Source organism: Montipora foliosa, chromosome 4 (assembly GCF_036669935.1).
Source record: "Montipora foliosa isolate CH-2021 chromosome 4, ASM3666993v2, whole genome shotgun sequence".
Lineage (NCBI taxonomy): Eukaryota > Metazoa > Cnidaria > Anthozoa > Scleractinia > Acroporidae > Montipora > Montipora foliosa.
The window spans coordinates 23,525,599-23,538,098 of record NC_090872.1 but is presented as its reverse complement, the minus strand read 5'-3'; the positions used below and the strand labels follow the sequence as shown (position 1 = coordinate 23,538,098).

The following is a 12,500-nucleotide window of genomic DNA, read 5'->3' as shown; positions in this document are numbered from 1 at the left end:
GGGCAGTCCCTATTCCACTTGAAACGATCGCATCTTGCTCGCAAGAAATGAATGCCGGTGAGTAACTAGTCGACAAACAGAACGGTTTTTCTTAATTTTTAGTCATATCTGCAACATAACCAGCTTTATTTTAAAAGGTTCTTCAGTACATTAAAATAAATTCTCATTAAAGATGGCGGGAGCGCATGCTAATGTAGGCTTCGTGTACTAATCATGTAATGTGACCATTGTTGGTTTTCACTCACGTGATCAACAGCCATGTTTTTCAACGAAAACAAAAGGAAGCGTTTGCATAATAATAGAGTTCAATTCCAAGAGGATTTGGTTAGGTTTCCAACATGGCCGCCTTTTCTTTGTTTAGGGGCACCAACATGGTGGCCGAGACATCATGTGAAAATCGCGAATGCCTACCCGTCCGGCGATGTGTACCGCTCGGCTTGTACGCTTCGCATTTCCTTCAGGCGACTAACAGTTACATAAAGCACAAGCAGCCACAGAAAAATGCAGGCCGTAATGAAAAACGTAGAATTTCTCTGGCTACGTATTCAGTCCGGCTTAACATTTCCAAATGATTGACGTTTTGACCGCTGACCGGTTTGCTCAGTGGGCTGAGCACCTGAGACTAGCGTGCGGGAGATCACGTGAGTTCAACTCTGGCCGGACCAATAACCGGGCGATAATCTTTAAATAATTGAGGAGAAAGTGCTGCCTAGACTTAGACTTTAATGTCTTCCCCAAAACGGTCCATCGACCACGATCTTAGTTCCTTCATCACGTCTCACTTTCCTTTTGAGAGGGGAAATAGTGCGCCCCTGACCAAGGATAGCCTTGAAATGGGAAAATAAAATAGCATATTTTTTTGGCAAGCCTTTTTGATTGAATATTACTTGTTACTTTATTCAGTTCAGTTGAGCCTGGAGAACTTTGAAAAGGACCACATGGAGCTTTTTGACTGGATGTGCTCGAGGCTTGATAATGGAAGACGGTGCTGGTTTCGCAAGGACTATGAACGCCTAGCTGCTAAGTTCAAGAAGATCTCTCTGGAAGAGCGCAACGCGTTGCACGAGGAGCTGACAAGAAACGGAAGCCCCTCTAAGCTGTTAATGAGCTTGCTCCAGACGAAATACCCAGAGCTTACAGTACCTGACTTCCTCAAAACAATTAAAGAGATTGGACGCAATGACATTGCGAAGGAACTTTTTCCTCTGGTCAAGCACTGCGCTTGAAAGGCATCTGCGCATAGAGACATATAACTGTTACAGTTCTCAGCAAAAAAATGGGTGAAATGTATGATCTTGTTACGGAAGTCATATCAATCTGTGACCATTGAGGACTGAGCGGATAGGAAGCTTCAGCGTGGGGCGGGTGGCCCGGGACAACTCAATAACTTTAAAACGCCTTTAATAGAATTTGCCGTCGCGGCGTTTAACGCTCGAAGGCGTTGATCGGCTTAATACCGGTCACTTTGTTTTGTTGTTCTTTTCCTTATCTTTCCTTGGAGCGGGCTGTATCGAAATGTGACCACAGTTCCTGGGTGACTGGGATTCAAACTGCTCACGAGACGAGCTGGTGGACGATGATCCATCACCATCAGCATCAACACTTTCGCAGGTCGATGTCGTTTTATCCACTATAATATCGTTCAGTGTGAAACTTAAAATCTCAATTTCATTGTACAGACAGTTACGATCGAAATTCTTTCTTCACTAAGCTCGAGAGGAAACGCTGCTGTTGTTGTTGAACTTGATCATTGTTATAACAACTTGAATATGAAGCCGGCTTCCGCTCAAGTTGTTGGAAGGCGTCGATTAAGATCACTCTCAACAATCTATGTCATGACCTTACCACACCGCATGATCTTGCGTCGGACACCATTTATAGAAACATAATTTGCTTGTCGGACTTTCCAAACTAAAATATGTTTGATCAGAATTTAATTCGGATAATTAACTATTTCATTTATGATCACAGACAACGATGCAATCTAACGCCAAATTGACAAATAATAAATTAAACAATTACCAAATGACAAGCTAGGAAAATAAATTTAAAGTAGCTTAAACCAGTTTCAACAATTTCAAGGAATTTTTTCATCAGAGGGATGAACTCGTTTAATTAACCTATTAAAAGTCAAAGTTAAGGTATCATGGTCTAACAAGATACACACATTATTGTGACATAATTGGTCTCCGTAGTAACAGGAAATTCATCTAGAAACATTCTATGTTTGTCCTTAAACTTATGCTTTCATCTCAAAAACAAACCGGGTGACCCCTAATTCTTAGTTCTGGAAACTGAGTAATAAGCGGCTAAGATAAGACTCTCTTCCAAGTTAAAACAATCTCTCTGATGCCGATTCAGAACCACCAAAATTTGTTAAGGTGAACGCTCGCGAAATTTTTTTACTTTGCAGAGAGTTTTGTTTTAGCCTGACAATCACTTTATAGCTATAGAAAATGGGGGTCACCGCGTTCGTTTCTTAGGTACAAGTGTTTAAAGGTGAGACAATCCCTTGTTTCTATGGTAACCTGTTACGTCACATCAATCCGTGCATCTTGTCAAGCAATCATTGGTATTTCATATGATTCGTTATAATTGCGGTTGCGTGAAACAGGAGTGTAGTTTCAATCCTTCGAAATAATGCAGATTTTAAACTTGTTAAAACTAATTTGAGCTTCCTCAAAAAATCAGCAAACTGTAGTTTATTGAATAGTACATAAGGGGGAGATCAGTCAGTCAGTCAATATAACTTGTTATTTTTGCAATTAAGGTGAGAAGACGCCCTAAAGATCAAAATATATATTTAAGTGTTGTTAACAAGTTGTATCATCTTATTAAGACAACGATTCATAATACCTCAAAGGGTGATATCTCTTAAATGATAAGCGGTTGGATGAAATGAAATCTAGTTTCGAAGATTTTAATTGGGAAATACTTATTTGTGTCAAAAAGGACTTTTTTAACACTTTGTAATGAAAGATTGACATGACTTATTTGTAAAATTGGCTTTGCTTCGCCTGGTGATGGGAATTAAAAAAAAAATCAACATCCTAATATGCCTCTTCATAGTTGTCTGTTAATTAAATATTCAGGTCTGAACAGTTGAAATGTCTAAAGAAGTTGAGTTACAGCCAGTCTCTTCATGTCTCTTGGGTTACGACTCATCCTTCCTCGAAAGAAGTCGGCTCGGTTGAATTTAACCCAAGCAGTGGGCTCAAAAGCCGCTGTTTTGGGGAATCGGGTAGCTTTCAAAGGGTCGGAAAAGACCAGGCAGTTGCTGCAAAGTTGTCCTTTGAGGCTGCGTTGCTCACTAGCGACTCAAGCATAAGCAAAAGTAACAAACTTGTGAATTCATGTTGCTTGTGCTTCCGCTAATTTGCGTCGCTAGATAACAACTATTCACCAAAGTGGAGGTGGCTAGTGGTGGATATTTACCGAGCCGCTAAGCTGCGAGGTGAATACAACTCTAGCCACCGACTTTTCAGTGAATAGTTGTATTAGTATATACTAAAACAGTGAGATAATTTAGAACAAAAAGATTACTTTAACTCATTTATGCCTGCAACGATTGCAATATTTTCTGGTGCGAATGCCGCGCGAGTTGGTCGGAGGTGAATAGGAAGGGATTTCCGGAGTTTGAATAGCCAATCAGAGTGCAGATGTAACGCTATCCACTGTTTCAGTATATACTAATGATCACTAGCTCCTATTTATTCCCTACGGTTAACACCGATGAAAAAATGTCGTGTTCCACACCGTCTGATGCTACCTGTTCTGTTCTGCGTAACCCTTCAAATCCCAAAACCACATACACCTTATTCCAAAACTGATGGCCTCCATTTTAGTATTCTTTTGTTTGATTGCAAATTGGCCATTTTGGCCTCATTGAAGGTTAAATATTCTTTTGAATTATACGTTTGAAAGCGAGGCCAAAAGGGCCAGTTTGAAAGAAGACAAAAGAATACTAAGATGGCGGCCATTTTGGATTAGGGTGTGTACTAGGACGTCTGGCCTCAGTTGTTCAAAAGGTGGATAACGCTATCCACTGGATAAACCACTAACCATTGGGTAGTGCAATATTGTTCGCTATAACGTATCCAGCGGATAGTGCTATCTATCGTTTGAACTACTGAACTCTCTTTAATTTGGAAAAGAGAGATAGCCTGGGTTGAGAATAGGCGCGCGAGCGTTTATGGGATGATTTCGGGGGACGAGAAGATAAACAAACACGGCGAATTCTGGACCAGAATGTAAGTTTAAAGTTAAAATCAAAGTAAACAAAGAAATCGAAAAAATGAAGTCTGAAAATGTGAGGCTAAAGGAAAAAGATGTGCAAACCTCGAGGAAAACGTGAAGAACGCACTGCTGCAAAGGTGGCTTCTTTGCCTTGGTACCAAAACTGCCGGAAAGAAAACGGGTATTACCGTCTTGACAAATGTTCTCATTTTAGTTAGTTAGTTACTTTTCCCTTCCGGTTTAAGGCCAAAAGATTGTTAAAAGTTAAAATTCTCTTGTGACTATTAGAGACTTAAAGGCCCTCTTTACAAGCAAGTAGGAGGGTCGACGATAGCCCGGGTTTACAAGCAAAATCATCACAGGTAGGGTTACCCTAGCTGCTTTGTAAAGACGTCGATGTCAAAAAGAAGAAATATGTGTGTGCTAGAGTAACCGTCTTGCTAGGATAAACAGGGTTACCCTCCCTCCTTGTAAACAAGCCTAATTATACCACCTGATTTCAATTTGTTCATCTAATATTACCACAAAACAATAAGCTAACCAATGAACTAAAACAAAGCCTTTGCACGCCCAGTAAGTGTGTTTTAAATTTTGGTACAATTCTTTGCCGTCTTCGTCCTGACGACGACATGAATTGACGACTTAATTTGAGGATGAGTAGAGGACACGAGAACCTGACGAAATATTACAAAATTATAATATATTAAAATTGTCATATTGCCAAAGAATTGAGGAGAAACATAAGGTTTCTATCTTCGAATTTTAAAGGAAGGAGAAATTTCTGTGATGGCCGACTTGGAATCCATAAAAACTAGAACTTAATGTTCTGTTATTTTCTGTTATGGGAGAAATAATTTTAGATGTCCACGTTAGGATAGAATATGCCATACATTTGCTGTTAGCAATATACGATGGCACCAAACAATTTCATTTGTCCACCCTCGCGACAGATGGATGCTCTAGCTGTGATAATTTCCATGGACAAACTTCCAGTTGCTAAAGTGGCCTGTACCGATCAGTGATCTAACGAGTCCAAAGAAAATTATTTGCAGATTATTTGCAATCCAATTTTCAATGTTTATTAGTACTGTTTTTGTTTCATTAGAAGCGTTTTGTATAAAATTTTCTTGATGAACTACAAACTGGAATGAATATCCTTACAAACGACCCAGAAGATGGGCGGATTGGCGGATTGTGGAAGGGGCTTTATAAAACCAAAACAGCAAGTGTGGAAGAATAATTTACTTCATACGATGATGATAATAATAATAATAATAATAATAATAATAATAATAATAATAATAAGAAGAAGAAGAAGAAGAAGAAGAAGAAGAAGAAGAAGAAGAAGAAGAAGAAGAACACGCTGTTTACTCTTGTTGCCTTGACACAATCTCGTTAGGATTGTTACATAACAACATGGTACATCGCACGTGAAAGTTACTGATCAAAAACTGGAATCTACAAAGTTGTTGCATTAAATGAAAATTATTCCAGAGTACTTTTTATTGTTTCCAAACAGTTGGTGAGCAGTGATTTTAAGGCTGCTCAACCTGTGAAATAATAACTTGGACAAGTCATATCTAAGTGTGAAAAACACTTCCGTCATCAGAACTTCTTCTATTTTTAAATCCAGACTTTCGCACTTCCTACGCGGGACTATAAAGAGCTTCGGATTTCGAGAGGTTAAATTACCCAGGACGAACAAATAATTCACTTCTGAGCTTTTATTTCATGCCTATGCTCTTGTGTCCAAGGCTCTTTTTGAGGCTAAATAGAGGATTGTTTCCTTCATTTACGTTGTAAAATACTGTTACATAAGGAATCATGAGGAAACAAAACTGACAAAAGTCGCGTCTTCGTTCCTATAAATAGTCAGGAAGCATATGTCCTGAAATAAAGTCCCGTGGGAATTTCGTGATGAAAGCAAGCCGTCTATCTAGATGTGCTAAGGGGACCCTGAGGAATATCCCAAATGTTGTCGGCAATTTGGTAGCTTGCATCGACGGCTTTTTTGGGGAGTTAAAAGTGTGACCCTCAGAATCCAGCATGGAAACCAGGCGTGACATTCAAATGCTTTGTAACCATCGTCAGTGGTGGCGAATCTTCGACAAAAACTCTCATACTTTTAATTGGAGTGTATCTGACACGTAACAGTAATAGAACGGATCACGTGACGCTAACTTAAAAACGAGGCTGGATCACATAATGCCTTGTAATTATCGTTTGTGTCCACAGATTGTCCCAATATTACTTATACTATCTATTGGAGTGTAACTAATAGTTACGTGGGCGAGATGCCAAAGCGGGGTTTTAGTCTGGGAGCATCTGTAATCCCGTGGGAATTTCGTGATAAGAGCAAGTCGCCTATCTAGATGTGTTAAGGAGGCCCTAAGGAACATGCCAAATGTTGTCGACAATTTTGTAACTTGTGCCAACGGCTTTTACGCGGAGTTAAAAGTGTGACACTCAAAGTCTAACATGAAAACGAGGCTTGACCTTCAAATGCTTTGTAACCATCGTCAATGGTGACAAATCTTAGACAAAAATTTTCATACTTTAAGTTGGGGTCTATCTGACACGTAAGAGTAATAGAACAGATCGGTGACCACCTTAACGGCGACAGATTGTCCCAATATTACTTATACTTTCTATTGGAGTGTAACTCAGACATCTCTGTAACACAACAGTAATAAATCTGATCTCGTGTCCATGAAAAATGGAAGAGGCAATGTCACGGTACAATTTAAATACTTAGGGTATCACAGAATAAAAATTCACGAGAAAATCATCTATTGTTTAAAATGCGACTTGACCTTAGCACAAAGGACTTCATGTGCGTATCAGTCTAGAATATGGTATCTTCAAAGGCTTAACTCGAGTAGAGGCTATTGATCGTTGGCATTGATATCAGTGAGTAATTGGGATAGTTCTTATCACTCAAAATTCTCTCGAGTTTGCACCTAGAAGCTGCATCTCTGCGCTCTTAAAGGTTAGGAAGGCTAGCTTTCATAATGCCAAAATAAGTGAAAGGCTGTGATTCTGCACACGCTGCAGATCTTCAACGAGGTATTTGCAGGGGCACCCAACGAATCTGTTCCTCACATTATCTGTTCCCCAGAGGAATCTTGCTGGCTGGCAAAAATACAGGTGTTTCGATGAGCTGGCTGGGAAATTTTGTTATGGATAGAGGTTTTGCCTGGGAATTACTGACTTTTTATAGCATTTCAACCCGAGCTGGCTGTAGAAGCTCTAAAGACTGAGGACGACTAAAAAAAAAAAAAAAAAAAAAAACCTATCCTTCTCACAGAGAGTAGTCACAAACATACGACGGCCGGTCAGAGTGATTGCGCTTGCGGAAAAAACCTGTTTTGTCCCGCTGTTGTCGCTTTTGTTCGATCGTTTTCGATCGAGGGATTTGAAAGCGCGCGGAATTCCTGGCTGGGAAATAAATTTGATCAGCTGGCTGGGAAACCAACCAATTTTATCTAGCTGGCTGGGAAATTTCTTTTGTGTCTTGCTGGGAAAAAGGAACAGATAATGTTTTCCCAGCAACACTGAAAAACACCTGAAAATGCCTTAATAACATTTATTTTCCTTAACTGGGGTATAATAATACATTTTACAACAAATTGGTCGTTGGGTGCCCCTGTATTTGGGGATACCGCCCCAAACCGAAGATGCATACTTTAACACTGTGAGAACACATTTTCAGTTGTGATTAGGAAGAGAAAGCATTGTCGAAAGGTAAATCTCAACCCTATTATTCTTGCTCTTGGACTTGTAAAACTGCGGTGTTTCCTGGATTCCATGCGTAGAGTGGAGCAATTATAACAGGACGCTTTGCGGGTGTGATGAATAACATTTTTTGCTTGATCACTTCTCTCCTCAGTCGTCTATATCCCACACTTCAAATATACATTCATTTCATTCATGGAGTCCTTCACGGGAACGAATGAGACCAACAAATTGACCCGCTAAGAACAATGAAAGACAACTGGTGGAATAAGAAAGCGGAAGATATTGAAAAGTTTGGAAAGTGTAACAACTCACTGCACAGGGACTGTACTCCGTCCTTAAAACTGTGTGCGACCCCAAAACGAACACTGTTGCCCCGGTTAAGAATTCAGATGGAACTCAGCTATTTACAGACATGGAAGAAATATCAGACAGATGGAAAGAGCATTTTCACCAACTGCTGAATCGAGAAGGCAACGTAGTAGACAACAATGCAACTGATCACCTAACTGCTTGGGAGACAATGATGCATTTGAATGGAAGAACTAAGGAAAGCTGTAGAAAAGCTGCTAACATTGGTAAGCGCCTGGTCTGGATGGCATACCAGCTGAAGTCATAAAACATGGCGGTGATCGTCTATTACAACTTACAACTGCTTTCCGTAAAGTGCACTAGGTGAAACTGCTTGCGTAGTTCCAAGGCTGGACTAACTGCACACCTAAGAACGTGCAATGCGCAACGCCCGGCGCTGATTACTCTCGGCTCAGTCAACATCGAAATCGAGTAACTGCCGGAGAGCAAGAGCATCAGCATCGTAGAGGTCATGAGGTCGAATGCCGTTGGAGCCACCTGAATTTTTCAGTTGTCAATAGGGCCGTTTATACGAGGGAAAATAAGCCACAGCTTACGTAAGACGCGAACTGGGCCATTTATACGAGTGCGGCTTGCATAAGACGCGAAATGCTCATATAGATGGTTCGCGGCTAAGTTCACAGCCAACTGGTCCAATGATGGTGTAATTTATTTTGATGCGTCGTTTTGGGGTAAGACTGATGCCTCGTTTGGCGCAAGATTTGCGACATTAAAAGATGAATGGCTCCAATAAGCAAACAAGCCACGAAAAATTATTTAACTAAAGTCTTAAATGTAATCCAGTATCGATCCAGTAACTTGAGTCGTAAATGAACACTTGCGGTGTGCTGCAGAACGTACACTGGCTGAGGTGACGCAACTGTCAGGTTGCTTAGCAATTTCGATACCACTACAAATAGTGAGAAGCTGTTTTCTCTTCCGAGGCACTCCACATTTGCTTTTCGCTGAATCTTTTTCTTTAGTAATACGTGATTCGTTGCTCGCTATTTTTCTCAGGCCAATTTACAGGAGCAAAAAGTCTGGGCTATAATAACAAAACAAATGCATGCCTAGGAGCCATTCACGGCTTGAGCAAGCCGCGGACAACACTCGAGTACATTTTTTACGAACACCGTGAGTTCACGTCAAGGTAAGCAACCCAAGCAAAGACCGCTGCCGGAATTGAGAAATTCCCGCTGTACCAGCCTAAGACACTTATTTCCAACGTTAAAGACCAATACAAACCTCCATCTAATTAAGGAGCAATTTTCCACTAATAGATGTCAATGTCACGAAGTGGGACTTAAATGTATCGATCTCTGCAGTTGCAATGATGTTGAAGATGATGGAAGCTGCAATAATGATGCTGATGACTCTCTTATTATGTCACTCTTTTTTTACTGTACCCGAGTTTGGGGTGTTGCTGCTTATAGTAAGTATTTGAGTCAAATTGATAGGCTACAGAAAAGGGCATTGAGATTTGGGTACATACAGTACGTAACATCTATCAAACAGATTATCAAAGATAGGGATTTGAACCTATGGAGTAGTATTGTGGATAATCCCTCGTACCCTCTGCAGGATCTTCTTCCCCAGCGGAAAAGCAGAGCTTTGCGTAGTAGATCCCATCCCTACCACATCCCAAGTGTCAAAACAGAGACGTTTAAAAAGTACTTTTAAAGTACTTTGCATTTATTATTATTATTATTATTATTAGTATTATTATTATCATGAGTTATTTGGTGTTGATAATGTTGAAGATGTCATGGCGACGATCAGATTTATTTACGGGGTTGTCTAAGTTACACTCCAATAGATAGTATAAGTAATATTGGGACAATCTGTGGACACAAACAATAAATACTAAATACAATATTCGCGACCGTATTGTATCGGATATCAAATGTCGAGCCGAACGCATTTAAGTGTTAATGTACACTACGTATTTTTGGTGATTCAAGACATTTTAACCGCAAAAATTGAAAGATACATTTATGTAAGTGAAGAGAAAGCTGTATCAGAAATACAGATATTGTTTAATAAAACATTTCTTTTGTTTTTCCATCATGAATTATTAATGAGGTTTATAATATATAATTACATGGCATTACGTAATCCAGCCTCGTTTTCACATTAGCGTCACGTGATCCGTTCTATTACTGTTACGTGTCAGATACACTCCAATTAAAAGTATGATAATTTTTGTCAAAGATTCGCCAACATTGACGATGCTTCCAAAGCATTTGAATGTCAAGCCTCGTTTCCATGTTGGATTTTGAGGGTCACATTTTTAACTCCTCGTAAAAGCCGTCGGTGCAAGCTTCAAAATTGCCGACAACTTTTGGCGTGTTCCTTAGGGTCCAGAAATTCCCACGGGACTTTATTTCAGGACATATGCTTCCTGACTATTTATAGGAATGAACTGAATTTCAAAACTTGAATGAATCCTGTTGGCCCTTCAAGTGACAAGGACGCGACTTGTGTCAGGTTATTTCCTCATGGCCATTTTGCTATCACAAATTATTCCTTATGTAACAGTATTTTACAACGTAAATGAAGGAAACGATCCTCTATTTAGTCAAAAAGAGCCTTGGAAACAACGGCATAGGCATGAAATAAGTGCTCAGAAATTAGTGATTTGTTGGTAGGGGGTAATTTAACCTCCCGAAATCCAAAGCTCTTTATAGTCCAGCGTAGGAAGTGCGGAAGTCTGGATTTAAAAATAGAAGAATTTCTGATGACGGACTTGTCCAAGTCATTATTTCACAGGTTGAGCAGCCTTAAAATCACTGCTCACCAACTGTTTGGAAACAATACAAAGTACTCTGGCATAATTTTCATTTAATGCAACGACTTTGTAGATTCCAGTTTTTGATCAGTAACTTTCACGTGCGATGTACCATGTTGTTATGTAACAATCCTAGCGAGATTGTGACAAGGCAACAAAAGTAGAAAGCGTGTTACTCTTCTTCTTCCTCTTCTTCTTCTTCTTCTTCTTCTTCTTCTTCTTCTTCTTCTTATTATTATTATTATTATTATTATTATTATTATTATTATTATTATTATTATTATTATCATCATCGTATGAAGTAAATTATTCTTCCACACTTGCTGTTTTGGTTTTATAAAGCCCCTTCCACAATCCGCCAATCCGCCCATCTTCTGGGTCGTTTGTAAGGATATTCATTCCAGTTTGTAGTTCATCAAGAAAATTTTATACAAAACGCTTCTAATGAAACAAAAACAGTACTAATAAACATTGAAAATTGGATTGCAAATAATCTGCAAATAATTTTCTTTGGACTCGTTAGATCACTGATCGGTACAGGCCACTTTAGCAACTGGAAGTTTGTCCATGGAAATTATCACAGCTAGAGCATCCATCTGTCGCGAGGGTGGACAAATGAAATTGTTTGGTGCCATCGTATATTGCTAACAGCAAATGTATGGCATATTCTATCCTAACGTGGACATCTAAAATTATTTCTCCCATAACAGAAAATTAAGTTCAAGTTTTTATGGATCCCAAGTCGGCCATCACAGAAACTTCTCCTTCCTTTAAAATTCGAAGATTGAAACCTCATGTTTCTTCTCAATTCTTTGGCAATATGACAATTTTAATATATTATAATTTTGTAATATTTCGTCAGGTTCTCGTGTCCTCTACTCATCCTCAAATTAATTCGTCAATTCATGTCGTCGTCAGGACGAAGACGGCAAAGAATTGTACCAAAATTTAAAACACACCTACTGGGCGTGCAAAGGCTTTGTTTTAGTTCATTGTTTAGCTTAATGTTTTGTGGTAATATTAGATGAACAAATTGAAATCAGGTGGTATAATTAGGCTTGTTTACAAGGAGGGAGGGTAACCCTGGTTACCCTAGCACGCATATATTTCTTCTTTTTGACATAGACGTGTTTACAAAGCAGCTAGGGTTACCCTGGTGCTAGGGTAACCCTACCTGTGAAATTGTGCTTGTAAACCCGGGCTATCGTCGACCCTCCTACCTACTTGTAAAAAGGGCCTTAAAGTCACTAATAGTCACAAGAGGATTTTATTTTAACAATCTTTTGGGCTTAAACCGGAAGGGAAAAGTAACTAACTAAAATTAGAAAATTTGTCAAGATACCGTAATACCCCTTTTCTTTCCGGCAGTTTTGGTACCCAGGCAAAGAAG

The 12,500-nt window shown here is 39.4% G+C and overlaps 1 protein-coding gene across 2 annotated transcripts in view; it reads left to right on the top strand.

Annotated features, from left to right (window-relative positions):
* The window catches only part of LOC137999111 (uncharacterized), an 8,953-nt gene extending 5,908 nt beyond the window's left edge, over positions 1 to 3,045 (top strand). For both annotated transcript variants that reach the window (XM_068844950.1, XM_068844951.1), the window contains exons 2-3: positions 1 to 57; positions 904 to 3,045. The exon at positions 1 to 57 is cut by the window's left edge and continues 826 nt beyond it. In XM_068844950.1, the coding sequence (XP_068701051.1) occupies positions 1 to 57; positions 904 to 1,226 (380 nt within the window). In that variant the 3' untranslated portion in view covers positions 1,227 to 3,045. The remainder of the gene's footprint in view (positions 58 to 903) is intronic.
* The last annotated feature ends 9,455 nt before the right edge of the window (positions 3,046 to 12,500 follow it).